The sequence below is a fragment of the Myiozetetes cayanensis genome, unplaced genomic scaffold (assembly GCF_022539395.1).
Source record: "Myiozetetes cayanensis isolate MyiCay16 unplaced genomic scaffold, myiCay2020 scf15, whole genome shotgun sequence".
Taxonomy (NCBI): domain Eukaryota; kingdom Metazoa; phylum Chordata; class Aves; order Passeriformes; family Tyrannidae; genus Myiozetetes; species Myiozetetes cayanensis.
The window spans coordinates 11,254,236-11,275,390 of NW_026087159.1; the positions used below are offsets into that span (position 1 = coordinate 11,254,236).

Consider the following 21,155-nt stretch of genomic DNA (forward strand, 5'->3'; position numbering starts at 1 on the left):
TTGCCTGGCCGTGCCCCAGACTGGGGTGATGTACCCCTGACATTAGATGTTGGTCCCAGTGCTGTGGCAGATGCAGGGGCCTGAGTTTCTCCCCCACTTTGCTTCCCAGCAGATCTCTGCCACCCCTTGCCCCGGCGGGCTGCCAACAGCTTGTTTGTGCAGGCCATGTCCCTGGGCAGCCAGTCTTCCCTGGCAGCAGCTGAGGAGCTGGAGGAAGTTCAGAGTCTGCTTTTCAAAGCAAAACTACCTTGAGGAGGAGGTCTGTGCTGAGGAGGCAGCCTGGCCTGTCTCCAGAGAGCAGTGCAGCTGCAGTGAAGCTGCCCTTAAGCCACCTGCCCCACCAGCACTGCTCCCAGAGCCTGTGACACCCCAGCTCTGGGGAGCACTGCTCTCCCTGCGCACATGGAACTGTGCTTTGGCCTTAGCAGCCAATAAGGATTTGGGATTTGCAAGAAGCTTGGCACTTGCAAGTAAATTTCCCACACATTGGCAGTGGCTGGGGCCGGCACCGAGACAGTGGTGGTGGAGAGCATTGGCAAGTCTGAAACTCTGCTCTCTGCTGACCAGGATCACTGCTCTGGCCGGTGGTGTTCTGCCATCACCTGCACCAGGGGAGGTCCCTGGGGACCCCCAGTGCTGCCAGAGACAGCTCAGCTGCTGCAGGGCAGACCTGTGCCCGCAGAGGAGCAGCCATTTACTCCCCACAGACCTCTGGGGCCGCCGCTTTGCTGAGACAGCGGAAAAAATCCCCTGCGAGGACTCAGTCCAGCCCCAGTAACACAGCTCTGCACCCAAACCCCTCCGTCCCCAGCGCCCTGCCCAGAGGTCCCAGCGCAGCTCTGGGTGTCCCCAGCATCAGGGAACCACCTGCGTGCGCCATCATCACAACTTGGAGCCAAAAAGGTCAGGCTGGTCACTGGAGAGACCCTTTTGGGCTACCTCAGCACGCACTTTCCCGCTTTCCTCCTGCTCTCCCACCTGCCACGTTGCTCCTCAGGTAGATGCATGAACGTCAGGCAGTTGGAATTACTTTCTGCTGCCCTTGTACCTGCTTTGCATTCTCCCGTAATCTCCCGGGCTGTCAATCTCGTACCGTCGCAGGCTCTCAATTCCCAGGGAAGCTAAACACATATATATTGCACAAAGAGATCCGTGGGCTGGCGCTAAAAATGGAATACACCTCGCTCCGAGTGCTGCAGACGGCCTGGCAATATACTGGGTGTGAATTATGATACTGTAATTCAAGCTTTGTCAAACAGTGGGGCTTAATTAGAATATATATATAATTGTAAAAACTAAAAAGCTGACGAGCACAATTGTGCGTTTGAGCTGCCTGCTACAGAAAATAATGAGGAGAGAATACATTAAGGCACAAAACCCTTCTACCTTCAAAGAGCAGCTAGCTCTGATTAAAAATACCCCCGGCAAGGCGAGGGGACTCAGCAAGAGGCGGGAGAATCTGCAGCACTGGCTCAGCCATAACTCTCACCCCTGTTCTACAGCTTCTGCCTGGCACAGCTGCAGCCTTGAGGTTCCCTCAGCTCCCCACGCTGGCATTGGGGGTTTCATATTAGGTACAATGAGATGTCCCAGCTTGGTCTCTTTGGATTGCCAGATTAAAGAACAATATGGTAAACATCTCATTTGCCTGTTTCCCCCCAGTGTAGAGCTGCAGTCCCACTGATGCTTCAGTGCCCTTGGCTGGGGGCACACAGGGCTTGAGTCACCCCCAGCTACCCTTGGGGGTGTGCGTTTTCTCCCAGCAGCCAGAGAGCAGAGTTCCTCCAAGGACCCATTGCAAAGGAGGGAAAAAACCCCAGACTAGCCTAGTCATTGACCCTGGTAGAGATCCCGTGCTGCTCCCCAGCACTGAGCAAGCAGCGGAGGATGGTTTTGCATATCAGTGGTATTATGGCCCTGTAAGGGGTTGTAGGTGGCGGAGGGATGTCCTGTGGGGGAGGTGACACGTCAGGGCATGCACGACCCTGACTGCTGTGTGGGCTTTACAGACAAACTCTGCTGCAGCTCAGCAGCTTGTCAGTGCTGGTGTGTGGGAATGTGCCCTGGCTTCTCCTGGAAAGTATAAACCCTTAATGTAAAGGTACTCTGTGCTGTGCCTGGGTTCCCGTCTGAGGATGGGTTTTGGGAACCCCACTCCTCCAGTGATGATGGAGCAGTGTCAGGGCCCTCGGGGAGCAAAAGGATTTGCAAAGGACAGTGGAGGGAGCAGCAGTGCTGCCTCCCAAAGAACTGCATGTGCAAGGTAAACATGTACCAAGAGCTGGTGGGGCTTTCAGCATCTGGCTGTGAAGTGCCGTGTTTGTTACTCCTTAATAACGGAATAAAAGAACAAGGAGAGCATTCCTGTCTTATCTGTCGGAGCAAGCAGGGGAGTTTGTGTGCCTGTGACGGCAGCGCTCTGTTATTGATCCATAAAAGGTATAATATGTCTCTATAACACCCTTTGCATGAAACAGAGATGTTGTCAGCTTCAATTAACTGGCAATCTATTATTAATCCTTGCCAACGCCTATGGGAATCCTGGAAAAGGATGTCAGTCTGCCATGGACAGTGGTGGGAAAGCCCTGGGTAACGGGCTGTGCCAAGCACTGCAGCTCCTTGGGAAAGCTTTACTGGGCAGTTCAGTGCATCAGCAGTTTTCCCAACCCTCCCTTGGGTGGCATTCACACCTCTCCCACCAGTGTGGGAAAGCCCCTGGGATGCAGCTCCAGCCCAGGACATTGTATCAGCCCTGAGCACCTTTCACCTCCCTGGGTCCTCTCATATGCCAGTTGACTCTTCAAAGAGTGCTTTTGGAAGTGGCACCCTCCTTGTGTCCTGCAGGGAGAAATGCCAAGGGGAGCTGTCAGCAAACCCAGCGAGGTGTAAGTGCTCCTCAGCCTGTGGGTCTGGTGAGACCCCCAAAGCCAGGTGAGGGGGGAGGCCATTTTTTTAGACACTTTTATTCCCTGCAGAGCCCACAACCCCCACAGCCCTTCAGCAGGAGAATGGGTGAGCTGCACACACCTCACAGCTGTCCACTCCCCCCAGTTTGTATTCGGGCTCCTCCGTGGGAGGCGAAGCTCAGGGAGGACGCGCTAACACAGGGCTTGGCGCGCTGCAAGTCAGTGCCTTAATATTTACTTAATCACGGAGAGCAGGGGGAGCCAGGGAGAGGGAAGGGATGGTTCTTGGCATACCAATGTGAGTTGGGGCTGCCACCACATCCCTCCTGCCGGCTATCACAGCGACGCTGCATTTCCCCCAGCCGGGTTTGTAATGCTTCTCATCCCGCCAGAGACACAACATGGGCTTCCCCTTCCACCTATTTTTAAGCATGGTTCGAAACAGGAGGATGAGAATGATGGGGCCCTGTTGGTTCCTGAAAATCCAGTAAAGACTGGAGGGAAAAAGCTGTGCTGGGAAAGGGAGACTGCATGAAGTTGTCAGACTGACAAGCCTGGGACAGTTGGCCGCAGCAGTGATGATTGTGTTGGGTCTCAGCAGAGATGTTGGTGGTTCAGCAGCCCCCTGTGCAAGCGCTGGAGCTTGGCGGGCGTTCTTCAGTGCTGTGGATGGTCTTGTGTATTCCTTACTTTGCTCCTTTGCACCGACAGACCACTTGTTAACCCCGTGACTTGACCCTGTCAGAGCAGGAGAGCATTGCCAGCCTCGCAGTACCAATATTTCACCAGCAGTAAGGCCCGAGAGGGAAATACTTTGGGAAGGGAGGAGTGGGGCACAGAAGGGAGGCTGAGGGTGCCAGGCACAGCTCTGCTGCGCTGAGAAAGAGGCTCTTCCACGTGCCTCTCTCCATGGATTTCACACGGGTTTCCCTGCATCGCCCGCTGCCGGCCGCTCCCCCGGGCGCGCAGGGAAAGGTCGGCATCGCTCGGCTGGGTGAGAAACACCGCGTGGGCTGGGACACGCATTCCTTACACCCCCTCTCAGCAGTGCCTCATGCCGAGCCTTTTGGAGAGGGGGGAGAATCCCGTAGCGACTTCCCAGCCGCAGACCCTGCACATACATCACCCTCCGGTTTGCTGAGTGCACGGTTAACAGACGGCAGATGAGATGAGATGTGATGTGTGAGTAAGTGGAACCAGAGCTGCAGCTGTTGCAGTACTTAGTGACCACTCTCAGTAGAAGTTTTTCACCGAAATGCTGATACCTGCTTTCTGATGGACTGATGCCTTCCCGTTGTTATTGTCCTTGTCAGTAAAGCTTTAAATTTATTCATGAAGCGTGCTGGAGCTCAGGTGGCAATAGCTAAATCCATTTAGCAGTAGGAATAAGAGGAAAGCCATTTTAATGTTCTCTTGCAGTGCTGCAGTACTTAGCAAACCCAAAGGATATTAATTACTCAGCATGCTCTGAGATGTAAAAGCATGAATTTATCAAGACAAATACATTCAGAACTAGGGTAAGTCAACAGTAATTAATGCCACGGAAAAAAAGACAGAGAAAGGAAGGATTAGCTGGCCCTGTTGCAGGAGAACATGATGTAGCACCGAGTTATCCCTTGGATATGGGACTGGAGTTGTGGTGAGGCATCTCTACCAAAAAAATCTGCCTGTGCCTGTCAGGTGTATCCCTGGGATGGGGGTTTGGTCCTGGTTCACATATCTGAGGCAGAATGATGCAGGCAGCCTCTGAAATGCTAAGTCGTGCTTGGAAGCCAGCAGCAGCATTTTCATACAAAGCCTTTGATGTTGGAAGGCACTTGAGAAGGGCTTTTTTGTTTTTCACTGAATTTGTCTGCGCTATCCCAGTGTTTTCATGGTGTTTGGCAAACATATAATCGTGAGCACGGCCACAGATGAGTGGCAGCTCGAGAGATGAATTGGTAGGCTCTCCTTGACAAATTTAAGCATAGCATGTGTCTTTATACTGCATCCATTAGGGCAGACAAATGGAAAATCTCGAGATGACTGCTCTGCAATTTAACAGTCACAGCATTCGAAGAGGGCCGATGTCTTTCTCATCACCAGTGTTGGGTCAGGCTTGGAAAAAAACCAGCAAAAAACTAAAGCAATTTTAGCAAACGAGTCTAGCCATGCCTTATTTAAAGGTGGTTTACTTTGTGAGTACACCCAGTGCCGATTCTTTGTCTCCAGGTCATGGGGACGATGACGACTTCAACCTAGAAGACGCCCTGTTTGACCTCACCACCAAGCGACGTAAGTCACATTTACGTATTGTTTTAAAGAGGGGAAAGCAAATAGATGCTAATAGATGCAAGTTGTTCTTTGGTATCTGAGGCAGGTGGGAGGGTGGTGGAGGATACAGCTACCTCATCATCTCTGCCTGGGAGACACAGGGTCTGGGTTTGTGGTGAGACGGGGGACAGTCCTGGAGAAGTTGGCTGCTGACCAGGTGCCCTTCGCTTCCTGATTCCTGTGAGGAGCCACAGAGGCACAGTACACCTGTGCTCTGACATAGCAGTGGCACTGAACACATCCCTCTGGCTTCCTTGCTTCTGTTAGTTACAAGCTGGTGAGGGCAGCTCACTGTGCCTGCCCAGGCAGGGACAGCACCGGGTCCTTCCCCGCTGCCATTGTAATGCGGTGCCTGGGAAAGCAAATGGCAATTTAGGTTGCTGCTTTGCTTCACTTAAGTTCCACTGTAGCCTATCAGTCAAAGGAAACTCCCTTCCAAAAGAGGTGCCTTGCTGCTGGCACACAGAGATTCAGTATTTGGTGTTTTAAACCCCAAAGAGAGAACCTAACAGCACCCGAGGGGAGGAAGCTCATTTCCCTCCCTGAGATATGTCACACACCTCCTGCCAGCACCAAGAGCTAGCCCAAGAGCATCACTCTGCACCCAGACACATCTCTGGCTCCACTTTGCTGCCCAGCCACGGAGACTCTATGGTGGAACTGCAAACACCAGCACCCAGGACCCCTCGCTGGCCATTCCTCCCCACGTGGCTCAGGTTGACTGCCCCCAGACCCAGTGCCCGGCCGGGCGGCAGCAGGGAGTGCTCCATGAGTGAAGCTGGGCTCTGGGATCACACCCACACGTATTTAAGTGAAAGCTGTAAGAGGGTTATAGCTTAACCTCTTATGCTATAGTCTAACAACACACAGGCACTTGTGCTGTGTTGCATTGGAGATTATGTGGAATAGTGTCAGGACGCTCTGTGCAGCTCTCCTGTTGCATGCCGGGTTCAGCAGGAGGGGAACAGGATAGACCATGGGATTTCAGACTTGGTCACAGGGCTGACTCAACTCATCTAGGATTTTGCAAGCTCTTTAATACAGCATGTGAGGAGACCTGGTTAGAAATGACTAATGGCCACCTCATGCAGAGGGAAAGTGGCATTCCCCAGGCTGGAGTGCCAGCAGTGAGTGGAGGGAAGAGGCAGCGCCGTCCCTGCAGCCTCCCCAGTCTGGAGTCACTGTGTCAGCCCCAGAATAATAGCAAATCAAGGGTCTGGAGTTGGGTCACATCAAACCATACTGACACACTGGAAATGAAACCCAGCAGCACCACTCCGGTCTAACAGAAATTAATGGGAATGGAGCAGCCACAGCTCTTGCTCATAATTTATTCATATACTTGGTAATGCCAGCCACTATTAATAGGTAGTGGTTTCCATATTGTCCCTTCCCTTCCCCCTCAAAGGCTGTCTGTATCTTGTTTTAGCCCAGGAGCAGTCAGGGGGCTGGGATCTGGGTATCAGGGTGTCACCGAAATCCTTCCAGCTGACAGGGAACCTCCCGCACATAACACAGCACTGGAAATTATCTGTCATTGAACTGACCGACCTGCCAGGGGACAACAAAACACTGGCAACTCGCTCCTGGTTTCCACGCTGTTCTGTACTGTGTCTATCCCGTTTGCTGCTGTCTGCAGGAGCCTTAACCCAGAGCAGATTGTTACAGCTCCCTCCCCTTCACCAGCTGGGATGGGATGGGATGGTGGCTGCCTGAGGCAGCGCTCAGCCCAACACAGCAATGCTCTGAGGAGCACTGGGCTCCGTCCTCATCCATGGGCAGTCCTGCTCCCTGTGGCTGTGCACTGTGTATGGGGTGCTTGTGGCTCTGGGCCCCGAGTCTACAAATGCAGACGTTGGAAAGCTGTGGTGAAATCTTTCCCGTTTATTCTCAATCCAGAGGTGACATTTTCACTGATGCCCATGATTAACATTTTTCCTCCCCATCTGTTTTGTCACAGCCACTCCCAGGGGCCCCAGAAAGCCTGCAGGTGGAACAGGTGAGACCTTCTTCCATGCGCATCATCTCAGCCCGGCATGGGGTTTGCTTCCCAGTGGGGTTTGAACTTTGTGAGCCCTCTCAGGTTCCTGTGTGTGGCTGGGTGTTGCTCTCAGCAGGTGCTTTGGGACCCCTTCACTTGCCCATAGGGAAAGCTGGACCCAGCGTGGGCACACGCACTGCTCCTGTGTGGCCAGAGAAATGCAATATTGATATTTCTGTCCATGCTGAAGGAAAGTGGCAGCGGAGCATTTACAGCCAAGGCTGAATTTCGCACACTTTGCAGTATCCTAATGGAAAAGACACAAATCACTGCTCAGCTACACAAGGGCTTTTGTTCCTGGCTGCATGGCACCTGCTAGCTTTCCTTCCAGAAGGAAGCCCAGAGGATATTTTCTTTCCTTTTTTTTTTTTTTTTTTTTTTTAATCCAAGATATCCCTGACCTCTATGGAAAGTCCCATCCTGGTGACACTTCCCCATCTATGGGAGAGTGTCTGTCTGACTGTTTGTGCACATCAGATGTGCTGGCTGGCCGGCTCCCAGCAGTGCCACAGTTGAGGAAGCTCCCTTAAATTCACCCGAGTTTTGTTGCCAGCAGCTCCTCTGGCTCAGTCCTGGCCAAAGAGTGCTCTTTAAATATAGCGCGGTCACAGGAGCCCTGGCGTTGCTCAACCCCGCCAGAGGAGCCTGAAATAAACTGCAGCAGGGGAAGTGAATCCGCTCATCCCTGCATGAGGATCTTGGCACAAATCTAAGCAAATTCAGCTGTCTGACTCCTTGGACAGCATGGTCTTTGCTAGGGAAAAGAAAAGCCAAGTGCCAGAAGCACGCGCAGGGCCTCAGCGTTTGGACTGCAGCCCGAACGAGAGGTTGTTCGATCCAGTAAACTCTCCCTGGGAAATGGACACATGCTGAGGCTTCTTCTCAGCCAGTTTCTTCTTCCCCAGGGGTCCTTTTTGGGTGAACGATGGCACTGAGGGGCTCCTGCAGTGGGTTTCCGTGCCCTGGCCCCTTTCCCATGCATGCCCTGTTCAGCTCGGGGTCACTCACGGGCGGCTGCACTGGGAGCAGAGCATGTCCAGTCACTGGCTCGGCCCCACAGCACCTTCTCATCTGCACCAGCTCTCAGCAGATGCTGCAGGATAATGGCAGGACTCCCCCACATTATTTTGGGGTTGCTGGGGCTGGGCAGCAGCCAGAGCCTGGATGGGGAGAGTGAGACGGTGGCCAGGCTGGTGTGAAGGCTCTGCTATAGGTCCCAATTAAGCAGCAGAGTGGCTGGATGCCCTGTCCAGCTCCAGGCTGACAGGGGCTCCAGTAGCCCCTGACAGTGGTGCAGCACCAGGTGCACAGCACCTGCAGAGCTGCTGGGCAGGATGTGTGCCCACAGCCTCACGCTGTCCCCACAGACTGCAGGGGTTTGACAGTCCCTTCTCTCCTGCAGACTTTGATTTGGCTGATTTCTTTGACACGCCTCCGGAGACAACCACCAAACCAGCCAAGCCGACTTTAAAGCCCTACCCCAGGCCAGGGAATCCAGGTAATGCCCTGTGGGCTCGAGCATCCCCAAGGCACCCATGGGCAGGGGTGCCCCCTGTGTCAAGGCTGCCAAAGCTGTGGAGAGAGCAGAGCACTGAAGCAGCCCAGTGCAGCCCCAGTCTCCCTGCAGGGAGTGGCTGTCCCTTCCCAGCACTTACCCAAACCTGTGTTTTAGAAGGCAACATAATTTTGGTCTTTTTTTCCCCCCTCTTCAGACAACAGCTTTTGGGATGTCATCCGCACCACCACAACCAAGCAGCCAAAAACTACGAGAGCCCCTCCTAAGCGTAATCCAGGTGAGCATCAGCTCCACAGCCCCTGCAGCTTTGCCCTGGCTCTGCTGCTGGCACAGGCAGAGGCTTTGGGATGTGCCATGACAGTGGCACTGCCCTTGTGTTCCAGCCTCTAGTCTGTTTGCTCACATGAGACACCTTGAGAAAAAAACGAATACCAAAAACCACAGAGCCTACAGGGCATCTCAGCATTACCCTGCTGAAGGGGGGTTCAGCATTACCACTTCCCTGGGGGTCTCAGTGGTTCCTGGACCATTTTTCATTCCTGTGCCTGTTGGAAGGCTGTGAGCTCACCGTCCTCCCAGGCTGGGCTCCACCAGCACACCCACCCCACAGGCTCCAGGCACCCTGTCAGCCGGGTGTTTTGCCACCTGCTCAGGCAGAGTTTTGGCAAAAGGCGCTTCCAGTCTTAAAAAAAAACCCCAGTTTTGGATCAGAACAAACTCAGGTGAGCACTGGTGGGAGGGCTGAGGAGCTCAGTTGGCTCTGTGACGTGGGTTTTGATGCCATTTAGCAGAGGCAATAGCCTCTCTCAGAGCTGGGCTGCTCGGGGGACCATTTGTGGGAGAAAATAACTCCAAGAAATCAAGTCACAGGCTGTTCCAGCCAGCACATCAGGGTGGTACAGCCACATCATTCCCCTCCACTGGCTGGGGCCTTGGAGTGCCTGTTTGGCTCTGACCTTTCCTACTGGCTTATTTATCCAACTGCCTGGCAATCCAGCCATGGCGAGGCTGTTTCTGCAGGAAGGATGTGACATTTCCCACCATAGGAGCACAGAACGGGATGTGTTTAGAAGATCTGCCATAAAGCTGCATAGTGGAACTGGGAGATGCTTTTGTCAGAGACTTGATCTCTTTACATGGTGTTTCCCTGGCAAAGCTGAACATTTCCTTGATTATTGAATTGACTGCAGAGCTCCTCAGCCTGTGGTCACACTGCTGATCACAGTCTTGTTTTCTAGAAAAGGATCCTATGGACTTTGACTTGGCCGATGCCTTGGATGATAAGAATGATAGGAAAGATCCTGGGAGGCCAGATGTAAGGCCAGGTGAAGGTAATGCTGACCTCTCTTCTCTGTCCTGCTTGCCACCAGTCCTGCTATTCCCTGGAACCTGCAGGAGATCCTCCCCAGGCCCTCACTGCCAGACTCACCACCCCCACTAAGTGATGGGATAAAGGGATACAGGCACTGCCTAGTCTGTGGTCCTGCCTCACCCATCGCCCCTGCCCTGCCTGCCCAGACTGGGGATTTTCCACAGGCAGCTCGGCCCTGAAGAGGGAAGGAGTCCCTGCCTCAACAGTTCCTGGCAGAGAGGGACTCTTCCTAATGACCTGCTGCCTCTCTGTCCACAGGTTTTTTTCCCAGGGTCTCTTTTGACCCATTAAATTGCAGTAGTTGTGTTGAGTTCCCCTGTCCCTGTACCTGACAGCTCCTTAACCGAGGGCATGTGCTTCTGGGGCTCGCAGTCATTGCCAAGGTGTAAATCTAGAGCAGGCTGAAGCCCCGGCATAACATGTGCTATGGGCTGGGAGGGTTCTTTTTCCATCTCTGAAATACTCCAGTGAATGAATCATTTGTCTATGAGGATTGTTCCCCTGAGCACTTGAGCTGGGAAACAGACTTTGCACGGCTGGTTTATTGATGTCGGGATGGCCGTATACCCTGCTCAACACGCGTAATTAACAGTCAGGTATTTTATTACATTGTATTAACTAGGTGACTTGTCTGCACTTTGGTATTCTGGGCTTGCTGAGGTTTCAGGCTCCTGCAGGAGAGGTTGAGGTGTGGAACCGCTGGAACGTGGCACTGGCTGCAAATCAGCACACGCCTTCTCCTGGCACCACTGCTCCCTGGGCTGCCTGGGACCCCTCCAGCCTCTGGCATAGTCAGGGCTTTCATTCTTTTTACACTCATTACTAAGCCCATAAATCTGTTTTTTTGTGGTAAGCTGATGAATAAGGCAGTCTCTTCCAGGCTGTTAAGGCAAAGGAGACCCTTCCCAAGGCTCAGTATCAGAGAAGGAGCCTTCTGCCGGCTCGGCGTTGGGTCTCTTTGCCATCACGTGCCTTGCTGCACACCAGGGCTCCCTCTGGGGCCAGAGCCGAGGTGTTCAACAGCACCACGCATTCAGCTGCAGATTCACAGAACGTGTTTCTCTGTGGGTTAAACATGCCCACTTCCACCTCTACCAAGACATGCTGCTACTCAGTTCTGCCCCGGACTGCTCTGTCCCTCCAGGAAGGATAAGGGTCAGCTCCTGCCTGCAGGACCCCAGGCCCAGCTGATGCTGCCAGGGTCACACCAGAGGCAGGGCAAGGGCACACTGGTCCCTGGCAGCATGGCAACTGCACACACAAACCACTTCCTCCTGCCTCCTCCACTGCCAGCCAAGCCTGAATACCAAAACGTTTCATGAACTCTAAAATACATCAGTTATTTCAATTGAAAAAATAATACAGTAGCATTTAAACTTTGTTTTAGGGGTATTTCTTTTGAGCTAGACTTCAAGTCGGTTATTACCTCTTCTATGACCTTAAAATAATCTGAGGTTAAACATTTTGTTAACGTCTGGTAATCGCGAGGGAAGCAGAACTGCTTATTCACCAGTCCTGGTTCTCAGTGGGGTCTGAGCAGTCCATGACATCAACCTCCAGCACAGCCACGGCTCCCACAGGTGCCAACCCCCATTTATTCCTGTTCCTTTTATAGGGTTTTCAGATGATGACCTGGCCAGCATCGTGGATGGCGGATACAGCCCAGACAAGAAGAAGGGTAAGCGGTGACCTACGTATGGTTGTTTGCTTTAGCGGTCGCAGCTCAGGCTCAGCAATCACTAAACTGATAATTTGGCAGTAATCTGCCAAACTCCTGGAAAGACCCCTGAACAGCGCAGCACTCACCTCCATGGCCGGGGCAAAAAGGGTCTCAGCCATGGAGCCAAGGGGAAGAGTTTTTGGCCTCCACGGTCACACCTGGTGCTACGGGTTGGAGGTGCTTGGTTTTGACCCTGTGGCGGGTCTGCAGCTCCAGCTGCCACCAGGGCGGATGGGGCCTGTATCTCCCCTATCACCTCGAGGGCAGGCGCCCACCCCAGTGCTGTGAGAGGGCACACGCCTTCATTTGCCTTCCACCACACAACCACCACTGCCTGGAACAAGGGGGAAAACCAGCAACAGTCGGATAAGCCTGTGCGCTCGCGAGGATCCACAGTACTGAATATTAAAAGAGCCGCGTAAAGAGCTGAATGCCACAAGCCCAATCAACGCTTAATGAAGCCCTGTGCCAAGGACAAGACGCATCAGAGGCATTAATACAACACTGACCTGCTTCCATAAATTCAGGATGTAAGTGACTCGGCAAGGGAGCCGCTGCTTCCAGTGGGAGCAGCTTCTCCTCCCACCCAGTTTCACCAGGGAAGGTGAAATACACTTCAGGCCAAGTGAGGGTTCCCTGACGTGATGGAGCTCAGCCAGTCACCTCCCTGTGATGGCACCAGTGTGCTGTGTAATGCTCTGACAGCCTCTCAGGTGCTGTCCTCACACTGAGAGCAGCAGAGGTGCAAAGGGCAGGGATGAGGGGAGCTGTCATGCAGGCCGAGGTGTGTCCCGCAGAGACTCCCCCAAAGCTCCCCCCAAGCACACACAGAGGGAAAGGAGCAGCTTCAGGCCCCTCTTGAGAAACAACACCAAGCTGCCCTGGGCAGCCTGGTGGAGCCAGGGGGCAGCAGAGATGCTGCACCCCACGGGGGTATCTGCTCACCCCCAGCCCAAGGGTGTCCCTGGGGCTGTGCTGCCACCCCTCTCCCGTGTGCCCTCACCCAGCACGGCAGCCGGGGGAGCAGAGGGGCCGCTGACGGGCTTGTGTCTCTGCAGGTGCCAGTGACAACACCGACGACAGCTACAGCGGAGGTAGGTGCTGCCATGGATGGGGGGGCAGCAGTGGGATGGAATAGGATGGGATGGGTGGTGTGGGTGCCCCCATCACACAGCATCCCCTCTCTCTGTGCCCTGCAGCGGTGGAGACGGGGACTATCGCGGGCATCGCCAGCGGCCTGGCCATGGCGCTCATCGGGGCTGTCTCCAGCTACATCTCCTACCAGCAGAAGAAGTTCTGCTTCAGCATCCAGCGTAAGTCCCTCCCCGAGCACCCTGGGGCCACAGAGCAAGCACACTCCTATTCTCCCCCTGAACTCCACTGCTGTTTTCCAGCCTGGAGATGGGGTTTCAGGCACCCAGAGCCCCTGGCGTAGCAGAACAAAGCCCCAAGCACAGGTCATTGAGCCCCCACCACATCAGACTCTGCACAAGCAGGTATCCACCAGCAGTGACAGCCCCAGGACCTGCTGCCACCCTAGGGGCTGCACATGGCCTCTCATACCCCAAACAGACAGTCACAGCCCAAAAACAAACTATCAACACCAAACACAGTAAATATAAAAAGAACCCCACCCCAAAATAAACCAAAAAAACCCACCAAAATCTCAGAGGCAGTAAAAACTCACCAGGCAGCAGGGGAGGAAGCAGGGGGGGTGTCTGCAGTTGTGGCAGCCCGGGAGGGAGTTCAGCCACCACACCCTCAGCAGGTGCGTGGCAATCGCTGCAGTTAAGTGCAAATTAAGCAGCAAAACTTTCTATTCACAGAAGACACTTTTTGCACGAGCTGCCCTGCAAAGCTGCTCAGTGCAAGCACTGCAGGAGTGTCCTGACAGCCTCAGCCTGCAGTACATACCTGCCCAGGGTGGGCTCCTGCAGCCCCTTATAGGAGAGGGGTTGCAAACAGCTGGAAAAAGCTCCCTTCTAAATTAATGAATTGAAATCTCCTGTGAGTCCCCTTTGCTCTAGGGAAAGGGTGTTTGGGGTTGGAAATTTCTGCTGGAGCCGTGCTATTTTCCCAGTTGTGCCTGAAACAAACAGCATTTTGGTAAATTAGATCAGCAGGAAAAGTCAAATGAATGTGATGGAATGAAACACCCGTATATATTCCCCCCACTTAAATGTTATTTTGGCAAGAATAAATAATAAAAAAAAAAAGGAGTAAAGGCTTTGATGAGGGGGAAGCTGAGAGACACAAAGCCCCAGAAAGGCGGCAGGAAATTAAAGTTAATTATAAAGGAGGATTAATTTAAGCCATCAGACATGGCATGCTGGGCTAATGTCAGGCCTTAGACACATTGCAATGCATGACAGAAATCTAAGAGCCGTCAGCCGCTGCAAAAGTGGCTTTTTATTGAAAAACATAAATTGCATTTGGTGTTATCCCAGCGAAACACATGTCAGGGTGGAGGCAGTGGTGTGCAGTGACCACTCTCTTGGCACAGGAGGAACGGGCTGGGCTGTTTCTCCTGCCCGGCCGTCCTGCAGGGCAGAGGCTGCGGCTCCGCTCCTCAGCTTTGAGTCGCTTCTGAGGAGCTTTTTTGCTGATTCCTCTAAAGGACATTTACAGTGCTCCCTAGAATTCTTCATCCCACCTTTTTTTCTTACACCTCACCTGCCGGGTACCAGCTGTGCCCTGGGCTGTGGCACTGCTTTGGCCTGGCCCTGGCACCGTTCTGTGCCTCCCCCTGCATTGGGAGATACCAGTGAACCCCATCCAAGCCTGGTGATGAGGCACAGCCAGTCCCTGCCACACCTCGTGCTGCATTTAGATGCACAAACAAGTTCAGATGCCTAAAAAGTGTGTGCTGCATGGCCTGATTGCCTCAAGCTTCCTTAGCAAGCAGCACTGCCCCCTCCCCATCTTTGGTCTCTCCCTAATGGATGCAACAATTAGCACAGCACTCCCACATCTGCCTCTCCCCTCACTCATCCTTCAGAGGGAGCTGCAGAGGAAGCCTCAGGTCCATGGCATACCGCAGACTGTCTTAATTCACCTGCAGCTCCGAGCCAGACCTCAGCGAGCAGTGCCACCCCCTTTGCCTTGTCTGCCCTCCTGCAGCCACCCCTGTACCCAGCAGAGCTCAGCCTCGCTCCTTAGCCTGGGCTCCACTTGTTGCAAACATTGGGAACTTCTTTGCATTTAAATAAGGGACTTATTCGGGATTTGACACCCCACTGGGATCCTGCTTCATCACCACAGCCCTGCTCTGAACTGCTGCTGGAAGCTCTGCATAACTTAGCTTTTAATGAGGCTGTGCCACATCTCTGTGCTGAGGCTCCTGCTGCACAGCAGTCCCGGCCGCAAAACCTTCCTCCTCCTTCTCCTCCTCCTCCTCCTCCTCCCCACACTCCGAGCTGAGCGCCTTAGCACAGGAATTAGCTCTGCTGCCTCGCGTGATAAAGATGAAGCAGGAGCCTCAGACAAAAGAGCCACTGCTGGGAGCTGTGTCTGCCAGGAGAGTCTGCGGGCACTTTGAAACCCAGCGAGTCTCTCAGCACTGGTTGTGGGTTGTTGCTGAGGCTTCTGCGCTGCTGTCGCTGCAGAGGAGGTTGCAGAAAGGCATCCTGGCTTTTACAGCATGCAGGCCCATCACCAGAGTTTTTAAGGCATCAAAGCAAATAATTTTTACTTTGTACCCTTCCATCTCCCTCTCTTTATTGTACTTCGCAGAGGGACTTAACGCGGAGTACGTGAAAGGAGAAAACATGGAAGCTGTTGTAAGCGAGGAGCCCCAAGGTGAGAGCCTTGCACCCCTTACCCCTGCCTGCACCTGGCCACAAAAGCTGCTTTACCCAGGGACTTCTTTAAAGTCCCTGGTGCTGCACGGAGCTGCTGTGTCCCTTTGATGAAGGCACCGCTTAGGTGGTGCTGCAGCTTTTTGTGAAACACCCACCACAGCGATTTTCCCCCTTCATCGCTCACAAAGGAGAGCCATGGTAAGAGCCCAAGGAGCTCATGCTGCAAACGGTGGCAGTTAATATTTAGCTTTCATGTATCCAGCCATCAAGTGTCTTGCACAAGAGAAGCGTGATCCTCCTTTCAGTGACAGACAATCAAGGCTGCTGCAAAGGCTTTTCCAATGTCACATACAATCAGCAAGTGCCGGGCGCCCGTTGCTTGCGCCCTGGTTCCATCATGTGCTATTGTACTCATGGCATTTTTTTTTCTTTCTCCCTAGTTAAATATTCAGTCCTGGAAACGCAGTCAGCAGAACCACCAAAACAAGACAGTGCGAAGATATAAAGCGTGACCCAGAGCTAGGGAATAATCAGTCAGCAGCAACGGAGATCTAAACATGCTTGTAATTTAGCTTTTTGTTTCATTTGACTCCAAAGCTATTTAATGTGTACTTAGGCTTGAACTGGCTTCTTATTGCTCTAGGCTTTAGGGTTAGACTGGTAGCATGTGTTTATTTTTTGTAAAGAGGTTTATGTTTACATCGAAGTAATGTTGTAGGATTGGTGTGCAGCTGTGTGGAAGCCCACAGAAGGTACTTCAGTCATGGTCAATGAAGAGCTTACAGGTATGAGGGCAGTGAAGTGCCTGTAAATAGCAATCCAAAGCCAAACCACGCAAAGCCCTCTGCAAAGCGCCTCCAGCCAACTTCTGCCATCAGCTCTGGGCACGTCACTTCCACCGGCGGGGTTGAAAGCTGCACATTTCCTGAGGGTGGATTGCAGTCCTTAGTGTAGCTACACCTAAAAATGAAGTGCCTATGGTAGGTCCTCATGTGGGGCCTCGGGCTGAGCCAGGTGACTCCCTGCTCCGAAGTCAGGAGTTGAGGGAGCTTCACCACCACCACCACCACGCAGGGCTGGGCTTCTCAACCAAATCAAAGGACCTGATTTTCACGCCAAGTCACAAATCCAGGTAAAAGCAGCGTGTGCAGTGTTCACTCTTAGCAAATGCCATTTGAGTGCTAGAGATCAGAATGGAGCAGAAGCGATACAGTTTGTCTTTGTGACATGAGATACCTTCAGTGCCACCACAATGAAAGCTGTGTGTGTTTGGATGCTTTCAAGGACAGGTTCAGATCTCAGTCACACTAGAACAAATGACAGATTTAACTCCAAAGAAAATAAGCAAAGCAGGTATCTGTTAAGACCTGTAACACTCAGTACCAGAACAGAAGCCAGGCGTAACAAGATGCAGTCCCCCCTTCTCCTTTTATCAGCAACTACCGAGAGTGCTCCCAGGCACCCAGAGGCAGAAAAAGGATTTAAGCTTCACCCTTTGTGTCACTGACTAACCTTTAAAAAAAAGCAGAATCTCCTGAGAGGACAGGTCCTCCATCACTGTCCTGCTTGTCTGGGAAGCACTGGGCTGTGCTCAGCAGGACACTGGGCTGCCCAGGACAGAGTGCACACACAGCCCTCTGCAGCGCTGCCAAACAGCTGCCGGGCCCGACCTTCACTAGCTTGCAAAAATTTGTTTAAATTTCTACTTTCTTCCCAACCCTTTTTATTGTTGCTAAAATGTGGATACTGCCACTTTCCAGTACATTTGTCCAAATCAATGATTACTTAAAAAGCATGTTCTCAAGTGAAGGAAATTTCACTTTACGTGGTGTAAGAGGTACTCACTATTTATATGTAAACCTGAAATGCGAGCATTTTGTATTGGTTTGCAAACTCCGTATTTTGTGAATATGTATTAAAAAAAAAAAAAAAAAGCTTTTCAGTTTGATGTACAAATTCACAGCTTTCAGGTAGACACGACTTCCATAAGGCCTTGCCAGGAGGTGAATCAGCCCAGGAGCATCGCTGCCTAACAGCTCCACTTGGAAGGAAAATTGCCTAGTAACTTGTTTAAGTATTTTGCAATAGCTGCACAATTCTTTATGCTCCTTTTAACACTTGCATTTTTAAAGCCTTACACTAGCTCTAGCAGAACAGCTACAGTGGTTTATAAGGTGCCTCATGACTACTCAGAACACTTAGGCTAAAACAATACTATTCCAAACTGCTGCTGCTTTGTTTTATGGATGCGTTTAGAATAGGAAAGAAAAATATTTAATTATTGGCTGCTCAGATAATGGAAGCAGAGGAAACAGAGATGGGAGATGCACTCTGTGCTTACTCCCAGAGCCAGGTTTTTGTGGAGGAAGTGTGGTCTGCAGGATTCAGATCATCATGTGCAGGTGCTCGGATGCTGGCACAGCTGATTTGTAAATCTCCAGTCCCAAGCACCAGTGCCTGTTCCTTGTTCTTACCCAAACACATCTGAAAGCTGTAGCATGAAATGTGTTTTCTGGAAGTTATTGCAGATGAGGTGTTGTAGCAGGGCACTGATGATCACTAGAAGCCGCTTTCCCAGCTTAGATCCAGTGACCAGTGTTCCATTCCTCCCTTTGCCCATGTCTGCGTTCCTGTAGATGCACATCAGGGGTTTTCCCTTGTTTGACCAGAGGAGAGAGCAACAGGGCGCAGTGTGGCTCAAAGAACACAGCCCCTACTGCTCCTTTGAGAAACTCTTACATCAGGACATAGAGGAAACACGAGTCTAACTCAAAAAACTGCAGTTCTGCAGTTAAAAAAAAAAAAAAAAAAGAAAGAAGGCAGCAAGGGGTTTCACTGAAAAACCCAACCCAGATTTTGGGACTCAGAAGTTGCTCCTTTGCCCAAGGCTTTTCTCTGGCTTCGGTGTAATGTGCGAGTATGTGGAAATCCACAAATGCACAGTGAAGGAGAACACTCACAAAACTTAAAATAACAGGATTGAAGATCTCTTTCTCTGGGATTTCAAACAGGAAAATATTGGCAAATGCTGCAGCAAGGAAATTAAACTTGGGTCTCTTCAAAACTGGACAAAAGTCAAATTCTTAGTGCGAAATGTCAGCAAAGGCTCAAATTATTGCTGTCTGTCCCCTTCTCCATCTGAACTGCCAGACCAGTCTCTGAGAAACAGGGATTTTATACATCATCCATGTTTTAGGCATTATAGCAACTGAGAGGCTTCCTCTGTATTTTCCTAGTAGTGATCTGAGTTCTGGAACAGCTGACCCAGCACTGACTTCTAGTTTAATTATTAATTGTTCTCTTTAAATCTGGATATGGAATTTTTAAAAATCCTGCATTTAAATTCTGTATATATGGTATGAACTTTATAAAAAAAGGCCACAAACCACTGGAAAACTGGGATTTTTTTCATGAGTCCAAAACCTATACATACAGATGTCCTGAGAATTTCTGTACTACCTGTGCTTTTTTTATGACCTCTCTTCAGCTTAACTAAAGCTATTTTTAAAGGGTAATAAAATGATTCAGAAAAGGTTTGTCAATGACAGAGAAAAGGGAGAACTGAAAGAATTCAGCTGGCTCTTTTTCTGTTGTTTATTCTCTCAATTACTTGCATTTTCCTTTGGCAGTACTGTAGAACTTTGTTTTAGATTCCTCAGTTGAGAATACTTGACATGAATTTCAGATTTTTGGCACTATAAACGGAGTCATTTTCATGCAACTCCACTAACTAACCCTTACAAGTGCTCTATTGTCATCCTTAACTACTCATGTGTTGTGATAAAAGTGGAATTAGTCCATAATACCATTTCAGATTCTGAAAAAATAGGATGAGTCGACAGGCTGAGGCTTTAAAAATTGCTTCTGCAACATATGAGGTTCAGGAACAAAGGAAGTTCAGAAACAACAGGATTGTGAAATTAGAGAGAATCCTTTTCTTCTGAGTGAAGTTCCTACTTTAAGGAAGGCAGATTGTTTGCTGCTGCAGAAGTGACCTGTACCAAATGGGGGTTGAATGTTACTCTCTAAGAAAAATGATTCCTTTTGTTAATGTGCATGTAAGGGACATGGGGGGAAAACCTTTGGAAAACACCAAATAAACCAAGTTGACTAGTAAGATCTTTTAGGCTTGATTTTTTTCTGTTTTTCATGGTGGAAGTAAACTGCAAGTGGTGGGCTATATCCTTACAGTACACCACCTCTTCTGTGACTACACCAAAGATGTAAAAAAACACCCCAGATTGGACTTGGTGACAAAACAAATACCATTATGAAGGCTTTCATGGTAAAAAATGAAGTATTTGCACACGTGCACACACACGCTCCCCTTGAGGTCACTTAGCAGCTCTGCCTGAGGCAGTGCCCTGTGCTCCTGGCTGCACTCAGCATGGCTGGGTTTTGGTCTTTTTTTGGCTGGTTTTTGGTCCTCTTTGCTGCCCTAGGTTTCCTGCAAAATCCAGGAAAAGTTTTTTTTTGGATTTTCACACCCAGAAGATGAATCTCCCATGCAGTGCAAGCTAAGCTTTTGACCTTTGTATAATGATGCAATGGTCAGTCCTCACAGTCAAAACAGGTGGTTTGTATTTCAAACTAGCTACTTCTGACTCGTGCTTCTTGTAGATAAAATTTTTTTCTTCCCAGTTGCACAAGATCTGGCAGGTAAAAGCTCTCCATGATACCCACTTACTTCAGCAGATGTGACCTCAGCAAATGGACATTCCTTTTTGTTTTCTACCATAAATGCTTCACTTGGGGAATAATCTGAATTGCCCCTTTCACTCTGCTGTGGGGCTTAATGCACATGAATGAGAGTTGTTGTCTCCTTATTTCCAGCTTATGGAGAACCAGCTGTTCCTGGTGTTACTACAATACAGCATATGAATTACTACAGCTTTTCTTGGAAAATGAAAGCAATGAAACACTTCTTGTTTAAAGCTTTAACTCCTTGAGAAGGCTGCCTCTGCAGGGAACAGAACCAGGCAGATAGGAGTGTTTACCAGCTTTAAAATCCTTCTTCCATTTTAATGAAACAACAAAAAATTACTTTTATCTACAAAGGAGAAAGAAATGTAAATTCAGCTCTGAAATGACTATTATAGCAAAGTGTCTGATGCTGATGATTCACTTGACTTACTATACCAGCAAAAAACGTGTCAGCTGGTTACCAAGGCTTCATCCCATTCTGGGACACTGGATTCAGGTTGTTCCCCCTATCACATTGTCAGTGGCATCACTGACAACAGGAAAATGCAAACACAACTGCCTGCTGTCTTTGCACATGCCCTTTAAAATATCCAGCAGAGTCAAAACCAAAAACCAAAGCTTTTGAACCAGAAGTTGATAGTTCTGTCCAAAGTGCATCAGACAGGGAACAGGGTTCTGCTCTTTCCTTAACTAGTTCCACACTGCCTTATTAAACAATAAAAAAGTAATGACAGAATTAGTTGTTAAATGAAGAGGAAAGAAAATCTGATTATCAGGAAGCAG

General features: G+C 50.6%; 1 protein-coding gene across 1 annotated transcript in view; it reads left to right on the forward strand.

The window, feature by feature from the left end:
- CD99L2 (CD99 molecule like 2) overlaps positions 1 to 19,691 on the forward strand; it is a 31,962-nt gene extending 12,271 nt beyond the window's left edge. Inside the window, exons 2-11 of the mRNA XM_050310210.1 lie at positions 5,118 to 5,180; positions 7,180 to 7,218; positions 8,663 to 8,758; positions 8,973 to 9,053; positions 10,015 to 10,107; positions 11,764 to 11,826; positions 12,927 to 12,962; positions 13,068 to 13,181; positions 15,601 to 15,666; positions 16,109 to 19,691. Coding sequence (XP_050166167.1) covers positions 5,118 to 5,180; positions 7,180 to 7,218; positions 8,663 to 8,758; positions 8,973 to 9,053; positions 10,015 to 10,107; positions 11,764 to 11,826; positions 12,927 to 12,962; positions 13,068 to 13,181; positions 15,601 to 15,666; positions 16,109 to 16,173 — 716 coding nt within the window. The 3' untranslated portion in view covers positions 16,174 to 19,691. The remainder of the gene's footprint in view (positions 1 to 5,117; positions 5,181 to 7,179; positions 7,219 to 8,662; positions 8,759 to 8,972; positions 9,054 to 10,014; positions 10,108 to 11,763; positions 11,827 to 12,926; positions 12,963 to 13,067; positions 13,182 to 15,600; positions 15,667 to 16,108) is intronic.
- The last annotated feature ends 1,464 nt before the right edge of the window (positions 19,692 to 21,155 follow it).